Source organism: Eriocheir sinensis, chromosome 21, assembly GCF_024679095.1.
Source record: "Eriocheir sinensis breed Jianghai 21 chromosome 21, ASM2467909v1, whole genome shotgun sequence".
Taxonomy (NCBI): domain Eukaryota; kingdom Metazoa; phylum Arthropoda; class Malacostraca; order Decapoda; family Varunidae; genus Eriocheir; species Eriocheir sinensis.
Genome location: NC_066529.1, coordinates 7,513,499 through 7,532,836, shown reverse-complemented (window position 1 = coordinate 7,532,836; position 19,338 = coordinate 7,513,499). Strand labels below are relative to the sequence as shown.

The 19,338-nt window shown below is 38.1% G+C and overlaps 1 protein-coding gene across 2 annotated transcripts in view; it reads right to left on the bottom strand.

Annotated features, from left to right (window-relative positions):
- The window catches only part of LOC127001590 (phosphatidylinositol 4-kinase alpha-like), a 74,278-nt gene that overhangs the window by 4,506 nt on the left and 50,434 nt on the right, over window positions 1-19,338 (bottom strand). For both annotated transcript variants that reach the window (XM_050866379.1, XM_050866378.1), the window contains exons 21-36: window positions 18,933-19,182; window positions 15,622-15,779; window positions 14,614-14,742; window positions 13,978-14,161; window positions 10,630-10,827; window positions 9,715-9,947; window positions 9,383-9,579; window positions 8,901-9,033; window positions 7,253-7,432; window positions 6,224-6,344; window positions 5,164-5,307; window positions 4,411-4,540; window positions 2,912-3,056; window positions 2,216-2,341; window positions 1,644-1,890; window positions 1,122-1,281 (exon numbers count right to left, since the gene is read on the bottom strand). In XM_050866379.1, coding sequence (XP_050722336.1) covers window positions 1,122-1,281; window positions 1,644-1,890; window positions 2,216-2,341; window positions 2,912-3,056; window positions 4,411-4,540; window positions 5,164-5,307; window positions 6,224-6,344; window positions 7,253-7,432; window positions 8,901-9,033; window positions 9,383-9,579; window positions 9,715-9,947; window positions 10,630-10,827; window positions 13,978-14,161; window positions 14,614-14,742; window positions 15,622-15,779; window positions 18,933-19,182 — 2,735 coding nt within the window. The remainder of the gene's footprint in view (window positions 1-1,121; window positions 1,282-1,643; window positions 1,891-2,215; window positions 2,342-2,911; window positions 3,057-4,410; window positions 4,541-5,163; window positions 5,308-6,223; window positions 6,345-7,252; window positions 7,433-8,900; window positions 9,034-9,382; window positions 9,580-9,714; window positions 9,948-10,629; window positions 10,828-13,977; window positions 14,162-14,613; window positions 14,743-15,621; window positions 15,780-18,932; window positions 19,183-19,338) is intronic.

Below are 19,338 nucleotides of genomic sequence, written 5' to 3'. Positions count from 1 at the left end.
AGAGGGGGGAAAAGATCTATGAGAAACTCTGAGCAGGCAAGGAGGGAGTGTCTGGATAGAGAAAGTTGGAAGCTCTTCTGCTGTGGTCATCCCCTGGTGGGAGCTCCTAGGAGCAGGCGTCGATGAAATGATGAATGATGATGATGACACACCCAAATGTGTGGCTCCTGTCAGTGATGCTGCACAGTGCATGACATTCTTGTTTTAATTTTCATGTACAATATGATAGATATACTTATTCTTTATAAGATGATCATACTCAATCAACTATTTATTTCACACATGCATACATGAGTTCACTGTTTTATTTCCCATATCCTGAGGTCCTGAGGCATTTTCAAGAGGGGTGGCATAAATGTGTATTGTATTTTTTTAAATGGGTGTTTCTGTAACATATTCCCCACATGTATTACTTGATTATACATTTTTTTTACATCAAATGATGTGGCTAAAAAAAAAAAAAAAAATAAATAAAAAAATAAATAAAAAAAATAAAATAAAAAAAGGCCCGCTACTTGCCGCTCCCACAAAAGTAAAAAGTAGCCAATAGAAAGGTCAATTTCGGGTGGAGAGGTGTCTTGATACTCTCTTCTGGAAAGAGGTCAAGTCATAGGCAGGAGGAAATACAGACAAAGGAAGACTGTTCCAGAGTTTACCAGTGAAGGGGATGAAAAGAATGGAGATGCTGGTTATCTCTTGCATAAGGGGTTTAGACAGTATAGGGATGAGCATGAGTAGAAAGTCATGTGCAGTGGGGCCGCAGGAGGGGGGGAGGCATGCAGTTAGCAAGTTCAGAAGAGCAGTCAGCATGAAAATATCGATAGAAGATAGAAAGAGAAGCAACATGGCAGCAGAATTTAAAAGGTAGAAGGCTGTCAGTAAGAGGAGGAGAGCTGATGAGACGAAGAGCCTCAGACTCCACTCTGTCCAGAAGAGCTGTGTGAGTGGAGCCCCTCCACATGTGAGATGCATACTCCATACGAGGGCAGACAAGGCCCCTATATATGGAAAGCATCTGTGCTGGGGAGAAGAACTGGCAGAGACGATACAAAATGCCCAACCTCGAGGAAGCTAATTTAGTAAGAGGGTTTTTAAGTGCATAATAAATGCATAAGCCTTACCTGACAGCCAAATAGCCTTTGATGCAAAGTTCCACAAACCACCTAAAAGGGGCAGCTTCAACTTTCCCCCCCATCACCATCAGCATTTCTTCTGTCAGCTTGATATCTGGCTCAAAGCCCAAGTTGCCTCCAGGTGAACTTTCAAACATAAATCCAAAATCTGAAAATAAGTGTTTTTTTATTATTATTATTCAATAATACTGTATTTCCTGCCATTTAAGATGTGTTCACATGTAGGATGTATCTATTATTTGGCAACATAAAACAACAACAAAAAATCCCATTTTGGATGGTTTACACAGACCTCCCATCATTACCCTTTAGTTATGGTATGCCATCATGAATTTAGAAAAAAAAGTCTGTTTATATATATATATATATATATATATATATATATATATATATATATATATATATATATATATATATATATATATATATATATATATATATATATATATATATATATATATATATATATATATATATATATATATATATATATATATATAAATCTCTTACCAATGTGAATTATGTGTCCATCAGTGTCCAACATAATATTTCCATTATGTCTATCCTTGATTTGCAAGAGGAATCCCACCAGAGAGTATGCGGCCATTGACTTCACAAAGTTGGAACGAGCTTGCTGAAACTTTGGTGAATTTTCATCTCCATACAGGTCAAGGAAGTATTGACACATGCCTGTGTCTGTGCCCCGTCCAATTTGGTCCCGAGACTTGGCATTGGGAACACATTCTATGACACCACACTGAAAATGTGATCACAATGATAGCATGGACATTTCACTTTTTTTTTCTTTTTTACCTTTTACTGATATTCATTCTACACATTCTAATTTATTGACAATTAAAGGAGACTATATAACTGGAGATATTGGTAATCAAGATCAAGGGCTGCATAAAATGACAGGGGCAACTCCTTCCTACTGGCATAAGAAAATTTATATACATAAAAAAATCTAAACAAATGTAATAATCCATCAAGGAGAGCTCTAGATGTCTGATCTTAAGAAGAGTCATATAAGTAGGCTACCAAACCCATCTATGAAGCAAATTCTTTAACTCAATGCCTACCCCTGGAGAGGTAGCAACCACACAGTATGGAAACAAGAAGAGGTCCAATCCAACAGTCTGGAAGATGTTTTTGAAGAGAGAGATGACTTGCAGGGCAAGCATATCCTGGCGCACATCATCTCCCACCTGTATAAAGATAAAATTAATTCTGATAACTGTCTGAGTATCCAATTTATCTCCAAAATTAGAAAGAAATTGAGTGTTTATGTCAACAAATGAGACTGATGCTTTTATGTAATACAGCATTTTCATTGAGTTTCCTGCTATACATCTCAACTAGTGAGAAATTAATGACATCTGGTAACTCCCTAACAACCAAGCAACAGCATTGTGTGTTTCCTAGTAGACGATTACAAAGAGCAGGTGAGAGCAGATGTTATTGATTGTGCTCCACTCTCTCATGACTGATTTGCTGATCCATTGTTTCTGACACTATAACAGCTGTTCCTCTCAGGTATGAGGCCTAATGCCAACCTAAGTGACAAGGAGAAGGATATAAAACTTATCCTGGAGGCAGAATAAAGTCATTGTCCCAACACCTTGATCATGGAAAAATTTTATCTATGTGCAAGATGATCATAAAATACAGGAAATTGTTCTTAGTTTTATATTTTATTAATGCAGACTGCTATTTTCAACAATGTGATTACATAAGTTAAAAAAAGTAGTAAAACGATTAAACAAACTTGGTGGTACCTTGAATATAGCTGCTTGCCATATCACTGGTCCTATGTTGGTGCTTACATCTTGGCCTGAACTCACAGCCATTCCTTGTTTCTCCAGTTCCATGATGCCACAGCGCTGCACTTTAAAACGAGCCAGGTACGGAGCTTTTGCAGCACTGAAAAATATAATAAATCACATAAAACAAGAGTAACTTGAATTTCACTGATTTGCTAAGTTTAATGACTGTTCTGAGCAAAATTTTAGTGCACATGGCTAAAAAATTTCAAATTCATTTACTCAAAAACTCAATAACAACAAAGACAATTAAAATCTGTGGATCTTGAATAAGGAAAACATACATTTATCATCCTACACCTTGCAGTATCCTTTACTAGTTATTCTCACACAATAAAAATATAGAAAAGTTTGTTGGACAGGTTTCTTCAATAAATTTTGCATATACAATAAAATATTGGCTTCACAAAGGAAAGGATCCAAAGATCATTTTAAATATAATCCACCCTGCCTGTGTGTATGTGTGTGTGTGTGTGTGTTGGGGTCAGAAAAGGGTAATTTTCCCAACCTTACTCCTGCCATGTACCATATGCGATGCATTCATCTTTACTCGCTCATGATTGCGACATGGTTACACACTCTTGAAAATTGAATGAATGAAGAATGAAAATTGTGAGTCCTAATGTCTGCCCAATAAGTGCTGTACAGTAGAAGTGGTTCTATATCCTACCAAAAATTCCTCCCTATGTTTGGCTTACATCTTATTCCATTATGTCTTTTTTATCTGGGGGAGGAGACCACCCCCATCAGTCAGCAAGGTCTTTGCTCCTATTACTGCATTTATATTCACACAAATAATGTTTTCAAAACTAACTGCATTTTTCAGGCATCAATTAGACGTTAATGCAAGATCTTACTTTAAGTCTGAAAAATATCTTTACTAGCAATAGGTAAAGTAATGTAAGGTAAAGTACGGTAAAGTAAAGTTGGGGGTATACGCTATAGCTGCATGTGGCCAGGGTGCTCATCTCTGTTGCATTGGTCCTTGAGTCTGTGATAGGTGAGAACCCTTTACCCTGGAACACAGGGCCAGTGTGATATATGGGTTACCACAGTTTACCTTCCCCAGATTTCCCCAGGTACCCATTTATTGACCATCCCGAAAAGGAGGATGAATAGTTGGGTGAGCTGCACACTGACTGCCCAGGGTTAGAGTTAAACTCAGGCCCACAGATTTGTAGTTAGGCGTAATAACCACTGCACCACGGAGATATGGTCATTACTAGTAAAAAAAAAAAAAAAAAAACAAAAAAAAAATCTTGCTCTCTGATTTATTCAAATGAGAGAAATGTAATAACAGTCAGTCAGTTATCAGAAACTTCATAGAAACCAAGAACAAACAAACAGACCGACAGATTATCAGATAGACAGACAGAAAGAGAGAAACAAAGAAAGAGACGCACAGACAAATAAGGTGAAATAAAAATACTGTTGAGGTTACCACTACCATCTACCTTTGCATGGGGGTGCCACTTTTGCGATCAATGTCCAAAATGATGGAATCAGGGTTGGATGGCAGGTAGCAACCAGGTGGTACAACAAGGTCTTGAAGAGCATCCAAACATGCCTTCTTTCTTTCTGGCCCTTTAAAAAGTAGAAGGTTGCAATAATGACCATCCTGGTATATCACCTACTACCAGAATCAAAATAATATTGAGATTTCCATTTCGGCAACTGCTTGCTAAAATTAAAATGATGACATTATTTTATATGCTGAAGGGTTTAACTGATTCTGAGCAAATACTATTTTTTCTTGTTTACTAATATGAAAATCATAATTTATTGTTACTCCTAATATGAAAATGATAGTAAATGACTGGCATTTTTACAAAACACTTAAAAACAAAGATTTAACTAAATTAAATTGAATTTCATTTATGCCACATCTAAAGCAACAATCTTTACACAAACTTAATATTGCAAATGGAACATTTCTCCCCACTCTAGAGTCTGATACAAAAGCTGAGGGATTTGTGCTGGCCTGCATTCCAAAACATATGTCATGAAGCAAGCAACCCGCAGGGAAAAGAAAACAGGACTAATGCTGGACAAGGAGATGCACAAAACTATGGTATCTAGCTATGATACACAATATAGAGATTTATTTCAAGAAGCAAATGAGATGGATGTAATAAAAAGAGCATAATAAAACAAACATTAGATTTAAGGATGAACAACAATTAATATCAACACTTTATAAACCTTACCTTTAGGGTATGGCTTGATGATAGCAGAAATATTAGTAACTTTCCCAAAGAAATCAAACTCTCTTTCGTAAAACTGCTTGGCTGGGCCCGAGAGGTTTGCAAGCATCGTTTTCTCAAGATTCTCAATTCCATCATACAAGTCCACTGAAAAGAGAATATACATACGTTTAATTTAAACTAAAGAAGTTGAAAAGCACTCATAAAGCTCACATTAACTTGTACTGAACACATATTCTGGTACAGCATACAGGTAAAGATATTTCCATATGCTGAATTAAGATGCAGGTTACAGAGGCACTTCACAAAAGGTACTGAAGCCTTCAAAATACATCCAATAATGGTGTTTTTCTTTATTTCTGCCCAGAATCAAACTAAATATATTCTTACCAAAAAATATTTCATTAACAGAATACGTAAAAGTCTTGCTAACTCCAATTCTTTATGAGACTTCTGGCATCTAGCCAAAAATATCTACAACAATTTTACTCCTTCATCTTTGCCACTCTTCCTTATTTCTGATTTCTCATGGGTCAAGAAGGTAGCCTAACCCCCATACGTCTATGTAATCTCATGGGAAAAAGAGGTTTATTGGAAAATTATGTTATTTCACCACTTTCTTAGAAATGCAACTCTGTCAAAGAGCAAGGGGTTTCTCTACTATCAGTTAATTTGTTATTTATGAAATCATTTTAATGACATTAAAGGCTTGGGGGTTCATAAACATCAAATTTCATGAAAGGATGGATGAGCATAAAAATCTAAAAATGGCCAGAAGGAAAAAATATCATAAATCTGTGAATTCAACAGAGCATAATGCCGATGGTTAACTCTGATACATGAAAAATACAAAATGTTGGAATCTGAAAGACTGAAAACTTTAATTCGAGAAAGTTTTATTGCTGTGAATCATTATTATCAGACATTCCTGCATACATATAAGAGCTATGTAAATAAATGTAATAAAACCACTAAAATTCCTAATTCCAGTTAATATATTCTTTTTACTTAAGAGATTGAGAGATCAGAAATGAACATAAACAAATATTAATGAGAAACTTACCATCTTTTTCATGACCTTCCTCATCTCTGAATTTGTTGGTTTCCATATTCCATATCAACTGGTGGAGTAGCAGTTGTGACTTCTTACCAGCCAACTTAATCAACTCAGTAACATAACCCATCTGAAGATTATGGAAAAGAAACACAAGTTATAAAAGAACAGGTGTCCTTAAATACATTACTAAGATTTATAACATTTATCAGAAAAAGCAAAGGACACACTTCAAGGAAAAGTACATATTGAAACCAACTAACATTTTAGCTGTTGTGTTCTCCAATATAGATCCCTTAGTCTTTTTAATGAGAAAAAGAACTTATTAATCTAAAGGAAGTCCTAATACATGAGTAGGATACATGTGTATCAAAATTGAACAAATTCATCACAACAGGTCAGGTAAAGACATCTGTATCATCTTGATCATGTTTTCATTTTAGCCTCAACAATAAAGTTACACCACTGTGGGCTAAACAATAAGATAATAAATATTGATTGGGGGCATATGGTAAGCCATGTGTGTGGTCTGTGCACATCTCCATCTCATTTACCCATAAGCCTGACATAGGTAGGACCCATTAACCAAAGACACAGGGAAAATGTGACAGTTGGGTCACCACAGTTTACCTTCCCCAGGTGCCAATTTATCAACCAGCTCAAAATGGAGGAAGACCAGCTGGGTGAGCTGGAGGGTATATGGCATTACACTAATATGATAATCATAGGATTGGCATATTTGGTGTATTATATTTCTGCTTGGTGTGTATATTGTGTACATTTGTGTGCAATTACTAAAGGGAGCTCTATCATTGCATACAAACATAATGAGTTTTTGTGTTCAATAATGCCTACTTAAAAGCCAGACGTGTTAGACCATTGTATCAAAGTTATTTTCAGAAAATGCCTGGGGCTGATGAGTAGGCTGTGGACCAAGATAAATAGAGGTCAGGGGTTAAAATTTTAAAAATCACATGCTTCTTAACTTAGCATTACCTAATAATGCTAGGTAATTGTATCTTTTCACATGCTACTTACCGTGTCATAACGAAGAGCTTGAGTGAGTTGTGGAATATAAAATAGAAGTGTATCTGGAGGGTAGTTAGTGAGGACCCGCACAGCATACTGGGCAGTAAGGGGATGAGGAGAGTATTGTCGAGAAAAATAGGCCAATGCCTTCACTGGCGGAACTGCTGCCCAGGTCAGCATGTAGTTTAGCTGGAATTATGAAACCAATTAACTGATCCTGATACAAATTGAGAGAAATATCCACAAAATAGTTCATTTTACACAAAATTTTATTACCCTAACTTGTAGCCATCTCTCATACATTTACTTCATGAATATTATAGTACATACAGAGTAATCAAGTTTTAAGATTAATTATATGTGAGAATCCAAGTGAGATTTAGGAATCACAAACCTCAGAGCCCATACTAAATTATATAAAGGCACTTGTTTATGCAAGTTCTTGTATTTACATTTTCTTTTTACATTTTTGCTAAACAGCACAAGCAGCAAAAAATAAAACAATCTGTTATACTATAGAGGAGCAGTTAGACTGAACCACAAGGTATCTGGCAAGCAAAATAAGAGAAAGAGTGAAACCATTTTTATCCCCATGCTCACACTTTTCCTCTTCACAAATCACAATAGTGCCCTTATCACCTGACTGAGTTCACTTCATTGCTCTCTCCCTTACTTTCCCCTTCCATGCCCCCATACTTATATAAAACCATCAGTTACTTTCTTAATCTTTTCGTCCTACATCAGAATCTAATATTCTGTTGTGCCCTCTTCCCTAACTCCGTATAGCTTTGCAAAATTAATGCTGCCATCTCTCGCCCATTCAAATACATGCAACCATCATTACACGGTCAATCACTTAAACAATCTTGAATTTTCTCCTCCAAAACTCTAGATACAATCCCCTATAATCAGTAATACAATCAGTTTTTGAATGGTGGTGCAATTGGGTGATCACTATCAAGGGTGGGCAGTACTGCCACTATAAGTGATATTTTTGGTACTGTTATCAGTACTGACAGCACAGCTAAAGGTACCGCCATTAATTTTTGAGCCATTTCCTTAGCAGCAGCAATCATTGATACACTTGGTGAATATTTATAGCTCTTAGAAAAAGTGTCTGCAACTGACAGTGAACTCTGATGGATGCCACCTATGATGAATGAATTATATTACACGATCGCATGTATTTTTGCAAAATTCCATTAACTTTGCAAAGAAACTAAAATCTTGGTAAATCTGTAAATTTGGCAGATAGGGAACTGATTAAAAACACATACATGAAGTACCAACTAGCCTCTCTTCATATGGTACCATCCAATAGTTTGGCATTTCTGATAATATGCAAACCAGATAGACAACTTTCATTGTACTTTCATAGTACATTCATTTGTATTATTTTCCTTTCAATATACAGTCTCTTGTTGTGTCCTCTTGATATTAATTCCCCACTGTTGATACAATGATCTATTGTTCTTCTTTTCCACTCCAAACACTTAATAACTGGACCTAACTACATCTAATTTATGTATGATAACTGTCAAACAGGGTTTTACCTATCATGACATTCACATCTCTTATCACAACTATGCTGAAGAATTTATATATTTCCTTAATTCCAACATAAAACTTGTAATTCCTCTCCTCAGTTTCCACCCACCTCTGGTATATCAGCATATATATTTTCTGAAGTTGCTAAATACTGAAGAGCATCTGGAATGTGGCTGACAGCGATAGGATTGTCCCGAACCAGATGGCTAATTTCACCCTCCAACCCCTGAACATTGTGGATCCTGTAAGGTGAATTGGATCAGTTATATATTTAAACTGACATCTACAATTCATCAACAGTGAAGTATTCTGTATGCCCATTATTAGTTATTTTAAAAACTATCCATAGGGCAAATAATTCATTACTTTGACAAGCTGTAAACCATTCCATAATCACAAAAAAACATTTTTGCTAACATAATTTTTGCTGCCACAAATTGTTTTGGTATATTACAATCATCAAGGCTCTATCTTCTCTCTGTACATGGGAGGAACAGTCAAAAAGTTCTATAAAGCACTGACATACAAGTTTCCACATGCTAAAATTTGCTCAGTTATTGCAAAGACAAATTAGTAATGACATTCTCATACCTTGAGGGCAAAAATACTGCCAAAGATGGTGAAATGCTCCATGCTAGATTAGTATTTCCAGTCCAGGATTTAGGACTGTTAAAGCTGACAGACAGCCATTTAACAAGAGCTTCTTCCTGAGGAGTAGTCACCTCTGCACCTTGCCCTGCTGCCTGAGGTGGTTGTAGCCAAACCTTCATGGTTCTAATCTCAATGGCCTGCCAGAAAGACAATGATTTGTGCATGTAATCTAGTTTCATTAAACTCAGAGATGATTCTTGGGAAAAATCCTTTAACATAATAATTAGTTAATGTTACTTTGAAATTTGAAGAAAAAATGTCATGTGGCTTACCAGCAAGGATAGTATAAGGGCTCGTTTCTTCAAGTAATCTTTGACATAAATATCTGGGTTGATGAGACGTTTGCTGCGTGTGGACTTCTTGGAGAGGGTGGAGGCATTGGAAGAGAGTGGAACAGTGTTGATCCAGCCATTAGTCATGGTAAATTCACCTGAAGTAGATCTGAGATCTGATGCAACAGAAGGTGACAATGAAGCTCCTCCACCATATTGTAAGGATGAAAAATCTGAAAGTATAGAAAAATTACATTTAAATGATTGACTTGGTTTGAATCTGAGCTGGGACAGGTAGCTTACAGCCAACTTTCCTTGAGTTCATCAATAAATGGATACCTAAAAACACCTGGTAAGCTCCATTGCATAATGCTGTACAATGTTTCTTAGCTAAAAAGTCAACTGAACAAAGGGCAGATGTTTTTATGGAAGAGTTCTCCATTCCAAACAATAACATCTCCCTTTCCCCTTCCTCACCACCTTGCACTTACACCATCAAATCTACTCTGTAGAGTTAAAGTGGTTTAATTTTCATCTAAATTTTATCTATTTAGTGTTTATTCGTTTTGTGTAAGATATAATAATTTTCAGTATTTTTGTAAACAAATATATGCATGAAGTACTGTTATAAAGGTTTAAATAAGCAATCTGGGGTTCAGGAACATTAATCCATTTCGTATTAATTCTTATGGGAAAATGGTTTCGGTTTTCAAACAAATCGGTTTTTCAACAGCCTTTAGGAATGAATTAAGTTCAAGAACCGAGGTTCCACTGTACATTGTTATTGGGAAATTTGTGATCATAGTCATGTGCAAAACACTGTGCCTGGAGGTACATTTGATATATGCAACCTAGTAGGAAAATTAAAATCACACGTCAAAATTCTGTCGTAAAGAAAACAAGCATAATACATACCTCCAATATCACTAGCTTTAAGATACTTCTTATCGGCATGGAGAGAATTCCAAAAGTTCAAAAGAACATTGAAATCTTCTTGCAGGCGAGCTGTGCGCTGCGTGGGGCATCCTCTAGGGGCACAAAAGTAGTCCAAGCAGGCACCATAAATACGCTCACGCAATACATTCTTGCTTAATGATTTTGGAAGGGCATCACCTGAAATACATTCTTACTTTAGTTTTAGAATAGTTCTCCTGAAATATGATTGGTATTATTTGGGTACCTTTAGTAGCCCTCATATGAGGTACAAGAATCACAACCTTATTTCTGTATCCTGTCATATCACTCCTGTACACCCTCAGGACCCACCGAAGAGGCGATGCTTCAGGCATTTTGCTTTAGCTCAGTGGGACGACCTGAGGATGTACTTTTCCAATTTCCCGTGGAATGATTACTGTTTCCAGGAGAGAGATCCCTCTGTGTGTGCCCAGCGCATCACAAAGGTGATTGTCTCCGGAATGGAGGCATACATTCCACGTACTTTCTCTACTCCTCATGCTAAAAAGCCTTGGTTTAATCACACTTGTTCTCATGCTGTCAAAGATAGAGAGGCAGCTCACAAAAGGTAGCAGAGCCTTTGAACTCCCACTAACCATGATCTTTACATTTCTGCCCGGAATCGTGCCAAATCTATTCTCTGACTTGCCAAAAAACTCCTTCATTGATAGAAAATGCCAAAACCTTGCTTTTTCTAATTTTTCCCGGGACTTCTAGCATCTAACCAAAAACATCTCCTCCAACTTCACTTCTTCATCTTTCCCTCCTCTCCTTAGTCCTGATGGCAGCACTGCCGTCTCATCTATCTCTAAGGCTGAACTCTTCTCTCAAACTTTCTCTAAAAACTCCACTCTGGATGATTCTGGGCATATTCCTCTTACTTATCCCCCCTCTGACTCCTTTATGCCTGTTATTAAGATTCTTATGAATGATGTTTTCTATGCCCTCTTTGGCCTCAATCCTCAGAAGGCTTATGGACCTGATGGAGTGCCTCCTATTGTCCTTGAAAACTGTGCTTCCGTGCTGACACCTGGCCTGGTCAAACTCTTTCACCTCTGCCTGTCAACATCTACCTTTCCTTCCTGCTGGAAGTATGCCTTCATACTATTAATAGTGGTGTTCTGCAGGGTTCTGTCCTATCTCCCACTCTCTTTCTGTTGTTCATTGATGATCTTTCCAAAACAAACTGCCCTATCCATTCTTACGCCGATGACTTTACTCTGCATTACTCAATGTCTTTTAACCCTTTCCTTGCGCGCGGGACGGGACGCGACTATCCTCTCAGGCGCAGTCAGGCAGCCCAATGGGGGGTCTCTTTTAACCTCTATCTCCAAAACTATTCATCACAGCTAAAAACCAGAAACACCATTGGAAAGAGGAGGTCCAGATCTGTAGGAGTCAATTATGTATGACTCTCTTGCGAACGTACATGCAAGTACATGAGTGTTGAATGTTAACACTCACGTCGGTGCGTGCGGGATGATCAGCCATACTGAGAGAACTGCGGACATCTCTCCTTCAGATTCTGGCAAGGGAGTATTGCCAACTGCAATATTTACAACTATTTGGTCAAAGAATCAGTCAAGTGATAGGTGAAGCTATGCAAAAATGCTGCTATACTGGGCAAGAACATCCACCAGTTACTCGTCCGTAGATTTGCTGCACTGGGAAAGTTGGAAAGCTTTGTTTAGTCGGTGCAACATCTGTGGTCATATGCCGGAGAGAGACAGGAGGGGGAAGGAATTATAGGAGAAGGGAACAGATCCCAGGAGACGGGACACAACCCCCGATTAATACCTGGTACCCATTCACTGCTGGGTGGACGGGCGTAGGGTATCGGAAAAGCCGCCCAAATTTTTCCGCTCCGCCCAGAAACTGAACCTGGGCTCTCTCGGTTGTGAGCCGAGTGTTGCTGCACTGGGCTGATATGATTTTCCACCAAATTTAGTGAAGAACCCACTCAATTGGCAATCCTGTGTTGTAAGAATTAGTATTGGAACACTTTCATACGCGGGAGATCTGGGTGCGGGTGGAGCTCGCAGTGAGCGTTTAGCACCACCAGCAAATACGCTTAATGCTCGCTGCGAGCGTTTAGCAATGAAAGGGTTAATAGAAGACCCACCCGACAGGAACTAAATGATTCCAGGCTGGAGGCAGCAGAACCCTTAGCCTCAGACCTTACTATTATTTCCGATTGGGGCAAGAAGAACCTGGTATCCTTCAACGCCTCAAAAACACAGTTTCTTCACCTATCCACTCAATACAATCTTCCAAACACCTATCCCCTATTCTCTGACAACACTCAGCTATCACTTTCTTCAACACTAAACATCCTCGGTCTATCCTAACTCTAAATCTCAACTGGAAACTTCATATCTCTTCTCTTACTAAATCAGCTTCCTTGAGGCTGGGTGTTCTGTACCATCTCCGCCAGTTCTTCTCCCCCGCACAGCTGCTATCCATCTACAGGGGCCTTGTCCGCCCTCGTATGGAATATGCCTCTCACGTGTGGGGGGACTCCACTCACACAACTCTCTTGGACAGAGTGGAGTCTAAGGTTTTTTTGTCTCATCAGCTCTCCTCCTCATACTGATAGTCTTCTACCTTTTAAATTCTGCTGCCACGTTGCCTCTCTTTCTATCTTCTATCGATATTTTACACTGACTGCTCTTCTGAACTTGCTAACTGCATGCTTTCCTCCCTCCTGCGGCCCCGCCACACACGACTTTCTACTCAAGCTCATCCCTTTACTGTCCAAATCCCTTATACAAGAGTTAACCAGCATCTTCACTCTTTCATCCCTCACGCTGGTAAACTCTGGAACAATCTTCCTTCATCTGTATTTCCTCCTGCCTATAATTTGAACTCTTTCAAGACGAGGGTATCAGAACACCTCTCCTCCCGAAATTGACCGATCTTTCGGCCACTCTAACTCTTTTTAGGAGCAGTGACTAGCGGGCTTTTTTTTTATATTTGTTTCCTTTATCTTAAGCTGTAATATATATATATATATATATATATATATATATATATATATATATATATATATATATATATATATATATATATATATATATATATATATATATATATATATATATATATATATATATATATATATATATATATATATATATATATATATATATATATATATATATATATATATATATATATATATATATATATATATATATATATATATATATATATTTATACATATGATTAAATTATTTCCAATAATCTTTTTTGAATGTTTCCCAGTATAAAACAAGGAAATGAAGATTGCCAGTGATACAAATTACTTGCCTTGGATGAGGGTGAGGGCACAGGAGAGGAGACGGAACCGAGTGCCTACTGCGCCGATGTGTCTGCTAATTTTGGCATCTGGATTTCCCACTGTCATGTGCAGCGTTCGATGAAACATACATGCGAACATGGCCACCTGTGCATCACTGTCATATTTGGCAATTTCTATCCGCTCACTGATGAACTGATGAGTATGGGAAAAAAAAAAAAAAGTTGTTGGGATGATATTTCTTTACTGAAAAAGCTAATTGAATGTATTTATCAGGACTCCATACCAAAGGAAAGGACATTATTTTCAAAGAGATTTTTGAGGAATTATGTATAGTAATATTATAAAATATATTTTGCCATATTATTTTACTTTTTCCTTATGGTCATTCCTGACTGAAAGGAATGCTCAAAACCAATTTTCACTAACTGCTTCTAATGATTTCTGGTGCTATCAGTGTATGAACACATCATTACTTGTCAAGACTTTAACATGTTAGAGAAATGGAAAAAAGCAAAAAGATGTATTGTATTTTTGACATCAATCTACTTTCTATGTTAATATGAAACTGCTCATCATTGCATTCATCTGCACTGAAACAATGTATTGTATGTCTTATATAATTTAAATTAATGAAAGCCACTAACCCTGATCCAAATGTCATGAGCCCCAACTTGTGGTACATGTGGCTCCAGATTACAGCCTTCATATGCTGCCAGAGGATTAACTTCTTCAGGTGGCCTTGAAAATAGTCCTAGCCGTCGGTTAACGCTCTCCTGTAAAGCAAGAGAGTAAACATATTATATATCTGCTTAATCAAAGCAAAGGAAATTATGAAAAAGCCTATTAATGTACTCTACACAAAAATGCCCTAAATTCAAAGGATAAGATCATTTTTTTTTTTTTTTTACAGAATACAGTACCCTCTCGGGTTTTGCGATCCTTGAGTTTCGTGGTTAGTCCTAAATTCTTACCATCTAAAAACCACACACCTTTTAATGTCCCTGTGAAAGAGAGAACTTAAAGTGAACTAATGTGAACTTAATGGCTCCGCTCGGCCACACATCATCTACCTCACTTAACTAAAGGCTACTGTGTTATCTCACCTACTACAATCAACTTGTGAAGCAGGCCATGGTAACACCGGCCCTGTGACGAGTGAGATAACACTTCACGCCTTTAAAATAACACTTAACATGAACAACCTTAAAAATAACACTTAAAAACTTATAACAAGTGAGGACACAGGAAGGGTCTTTGGAGGGTTTGTAGCACCCTCCTCGCTTCCCATATATACCTCACCGGGAGTGGCTTGCGCCCATTTCGGTATGTGTCTCTCTACCTACTCCTTGAATACTAAATACTTAAGATAACACTTAACATCTGCATTATTCTGCATACTTATATGACATATTAAAATACAGCAGAAGAGGATTTCAAATTCAAGAAATAGTTAGCCTAAACTAAATGCTGCAATCATTGGATTAAAATTGTCCATGAAATGCCAGAGCACAGGAATGCTGGTGCAAAGGAAACCTGAAAATGATATCACTCCCATTCCCTCATCACAATCGAATATATTTCACATGTTCAGAATTTACCTTACTTTCTTCTGCTATTGGTTTCACTGCTTTCTCTTTTCTTTTGTCTCTTACCTGCCAGGCAGCTATCATTTCCTGCATGAAAGGTAGTGTGAGATCATGCCGTGCTGAGAGGATCCACTGCCAGCATGCTGTGCTATTCTCCATGGCGTCTTCCGTGAAGAGGTTCAAACAGGAGGCACAAACACAACGCAGCAACATTCGAGGGAGACCTAAATAAAATGTATAATGAATCTGATGGAGTTTAAGAAATTAATACCTTGGAGAAAAGACGTCAAATTACAATTATTTCAACATTACCATCATTATTTCAGTTTCTCATATATACTAGGTAGGAAAGCAGAGCTTGGAGGAACTGAAGATTCCTTAATGGAATGTGATAAACTCTAAATTCATACACCGAATTGCCCAAATATTTACAGACTGTTATGATATTATGGCCACTTGACACTGCATATCCCAAAGCCTGAAATGATCTACATTGCTCGTCATTAAAATTGTTGCTGGGATCTCACTAAAAATTCGCGCGCTCCTTTTGGCAGAGCGTGGGTGCTTTAAATCAAATTATTATGTATCTGATAATTCAGTCTGTGTGTTGGGGGGCGTGCAGAGGCGGGAAACACTGACACTTGCCTGTCCAAAGCTGTCAAATAGGGGTGTTCAGTTGATGTCTTCTCCTGTCACCCCTCCAGTTTGGCTTGCAATTGCTTGGTTGTTCAGCGGTTTTACTGGACAATGGTTCACAACAAGACCTTGTCAAGTCATGACATCACAAGCATCACATCTCTCCACCCGGAAAGACCCACAAAATATCCATGCGAACCCTGAGACTGGTACACCTTGTACTTGAAAGTCACCCTTGAGTATCAGTCAGAAAAATAAAGGAAGACAACCCAAGACTGCTGAGTAACGTGTCTGTGAGGACATTATCACACCGTATCCACGACAACCTCCGATACCTCAGTTATGCAGCATGAACCAAGCCTGTGGTTTTGGTTGCCCAGCAAGGGAGGAGGCTTGCGTTTTGTGACAGACTCAAGAACTGGACCCTCGAGCAGTGACGTGGTGTGCTGTGGGGTGATGAGGCAAGATTTTCAGTGACAGCTAGCAGTCAAGGTCACGTGTACCGACGCCCCGGTAGTGACCCCCTCGTCCCCGGCTACACTTCACCGGCCGTCAGGTTCCCTGATTCGCTGATGGTATGGGGCTGCTTCTCTTACCATTGTGTGGGAAGCCTTGTAGTATTACTCAAGAACACCACAATGAATCAAGGGAACTACCTGGAAGTTCTGTGTGACCATCTACCGGGGTCTTTTGAGACGTGTCACGCCACTACCTTCATGCAGAACAGTGCACCGTGCCACACGGCTAAATCAGTGAAACAATGGTTCAAGGACTGCTGTGTGCCGTTCTTTGAAGACTGGCCAGCTAATTAACCTGACTTGAACCCAATCGAGAATTTGTGGGCCATCATGAAAAGGGAGCTGAGGGACCATGACTGTTCAATGGTGCCCAAACTCCAAGTTGCGCTGTACCACCTATGGAGAAACTTCGCCCCACAACATCTCATGGCCCTTGCAGACAGCCTTCCTGCACATTTGGAGGAGTGCAGGAAGCGTAAAGGGAAGCCAACAAAGTACTAGTTATAAGATAAATAAATTTCTTTGGATGTAGTATCATGTTTATACAGGTAACTCTCAATTTACGCAAGTTTGGTTTACATGTTTTTTAAATAAAGCGGGGTCCAAAATCCAAATAAATGTTCAATTTACATGTTTTTTCACTTATACGCAATATTTCATGGGTGGCCACTAGATGTCTCACGAAATTGGACTCACATGGCGCCGCGGCCACACAGCTGAGCTCAGTTCTTTCCGCGCGCCACTTGAACAACAATACAGTACCCGCGCTGCCACGCTACTCAACAATTGGGGTGCGCAGGTACCGGTGCCAGTACCGGTACTAACGGTACCAACTATACGGTACGGTATCGGTACCAGACTGTTCGGTACTGGTACCAATACTAGCCAGTCGCTCATGGTGTCCCTCATTTCTTCCTCACATGAGTGAGGCTGAGATTGAGTGCCTGAGTGGATATCTCGGTGATATGGATATTCTCTCTCTCTCTCTCTCCACTAAATGTATATTTATTTTTCGATAGAAACCTACCTCTTGTTTGATTTGCATCGTTTTTGATTCACACGACCTCTTCAAGGACACAATACTCGTGTAAATCAAGAGTTACCTGTATTACCCCACGCAGCGGGAAGTGGGCTGCGACAATATTAATGACGAGCACTGTAATGCTGACAGTATCCATTCATTAAAATTTTATTGTTATAATAGAGTATTTACCACCAGCTTACAGGTCTCTTCCATACCAATTTCACACTCATCTAGTCTTTCATTCTTCTAGGCCATCTCCAGCTGTTGTCTCCACCTACATTACCAGTGATGAAAAATTTGTACAACATATGTCCTCATGATTTTCTCATTGTACCCATACGAAGTCATTACATTGTTTTTTATCTGCCTCCTACATGACTTCTGTATTCTATACTCCTTCCATTCCCCTTCATTTTCATCTTAGGTATTGTAAGACTCCATTAATGATTCCTCATATGTTTGTTTCCATTGCTCTTGTCCATGACTTCTGCTCATGCACACATGAGATTTGAATAGTAAGGTTGGCTAATTACTCAAGGGAAAACTGTTGATGTCAACATTTTTAAAATTCATAGGTGCTCTGACAATTCTAATTCTTTTCCTACTATATACTACAGTAAAAGTTTGTTCATCTTAATTACACCGTTTTGAAAATCCTAATAATTAGTATTACTCTTTAATGAAAGATATCAAGAGGTCCTGCCAACTCAACTGAATTGCTAGCTTATAAGGATGGGCTCACCCATAAAAAATACCTTAGCATGTCTGCATACAAGAATAATGTGTTCCCTTAGCAAAAATATATTAGAAAAGTTTCACCAAGCACTATTTTGACCATACTGGTGAGTCGGCATGATGAAACAGGTTTAAATTTTGAACCAAACAATAAACAAATCCATGTAAATAAAATAATAAATAAAATATATGAAATGCATAAGATCAGTTTGTAGTAAATCTCCCATTTCCACAGTAAAATTAGACAAACATTATAAAATATCTACTACTATCAAAGGTACAGTCACAAATTATTTACAACAATTTGTCCATGGTTGTTTCAGCAACTTTTTGTATAAACAAAAATTGAGTCACCCTCTATCGAAAACAGTGTTAATTGTACTTTGATAACGTACAAGTGAAAATTCATAGAACTCTTCAGTAACAAAATTTGACTGTACATATTATTCATTAATCTTTGTTACCTTCATCAGCAATCAGAAGCCCAGTAGCTCTCCAAAGTCCCTGTCTAAATTCCACTTCATTCTTCTTTTCACAAGCAGCTTTAATGTCTCCAAGCAGCTTGGCAATGAGCCTTTCTTTTTGTGTGTCATCAGATGCCATGAGTAATAGACCTGAAATCTCTCCCTGGTAATGAGTGCGCAGACTGAGATTCTTCATGAACAATGATGTAAGGTCACTCATCCCTGTGTGACGTTTGTCAAAAGTAGAAGTCTGGAAAGTAAACAAGACTGAGAATCTCAAGATTCATAACATACAAAATACAAATAATAAATACAGGCGAACATGGAACAAAAAATTGATTAAATGAAGATCACATTTTACTACACTTCACTCACTAACAATAGTAACAAACATAAAAATTCACTT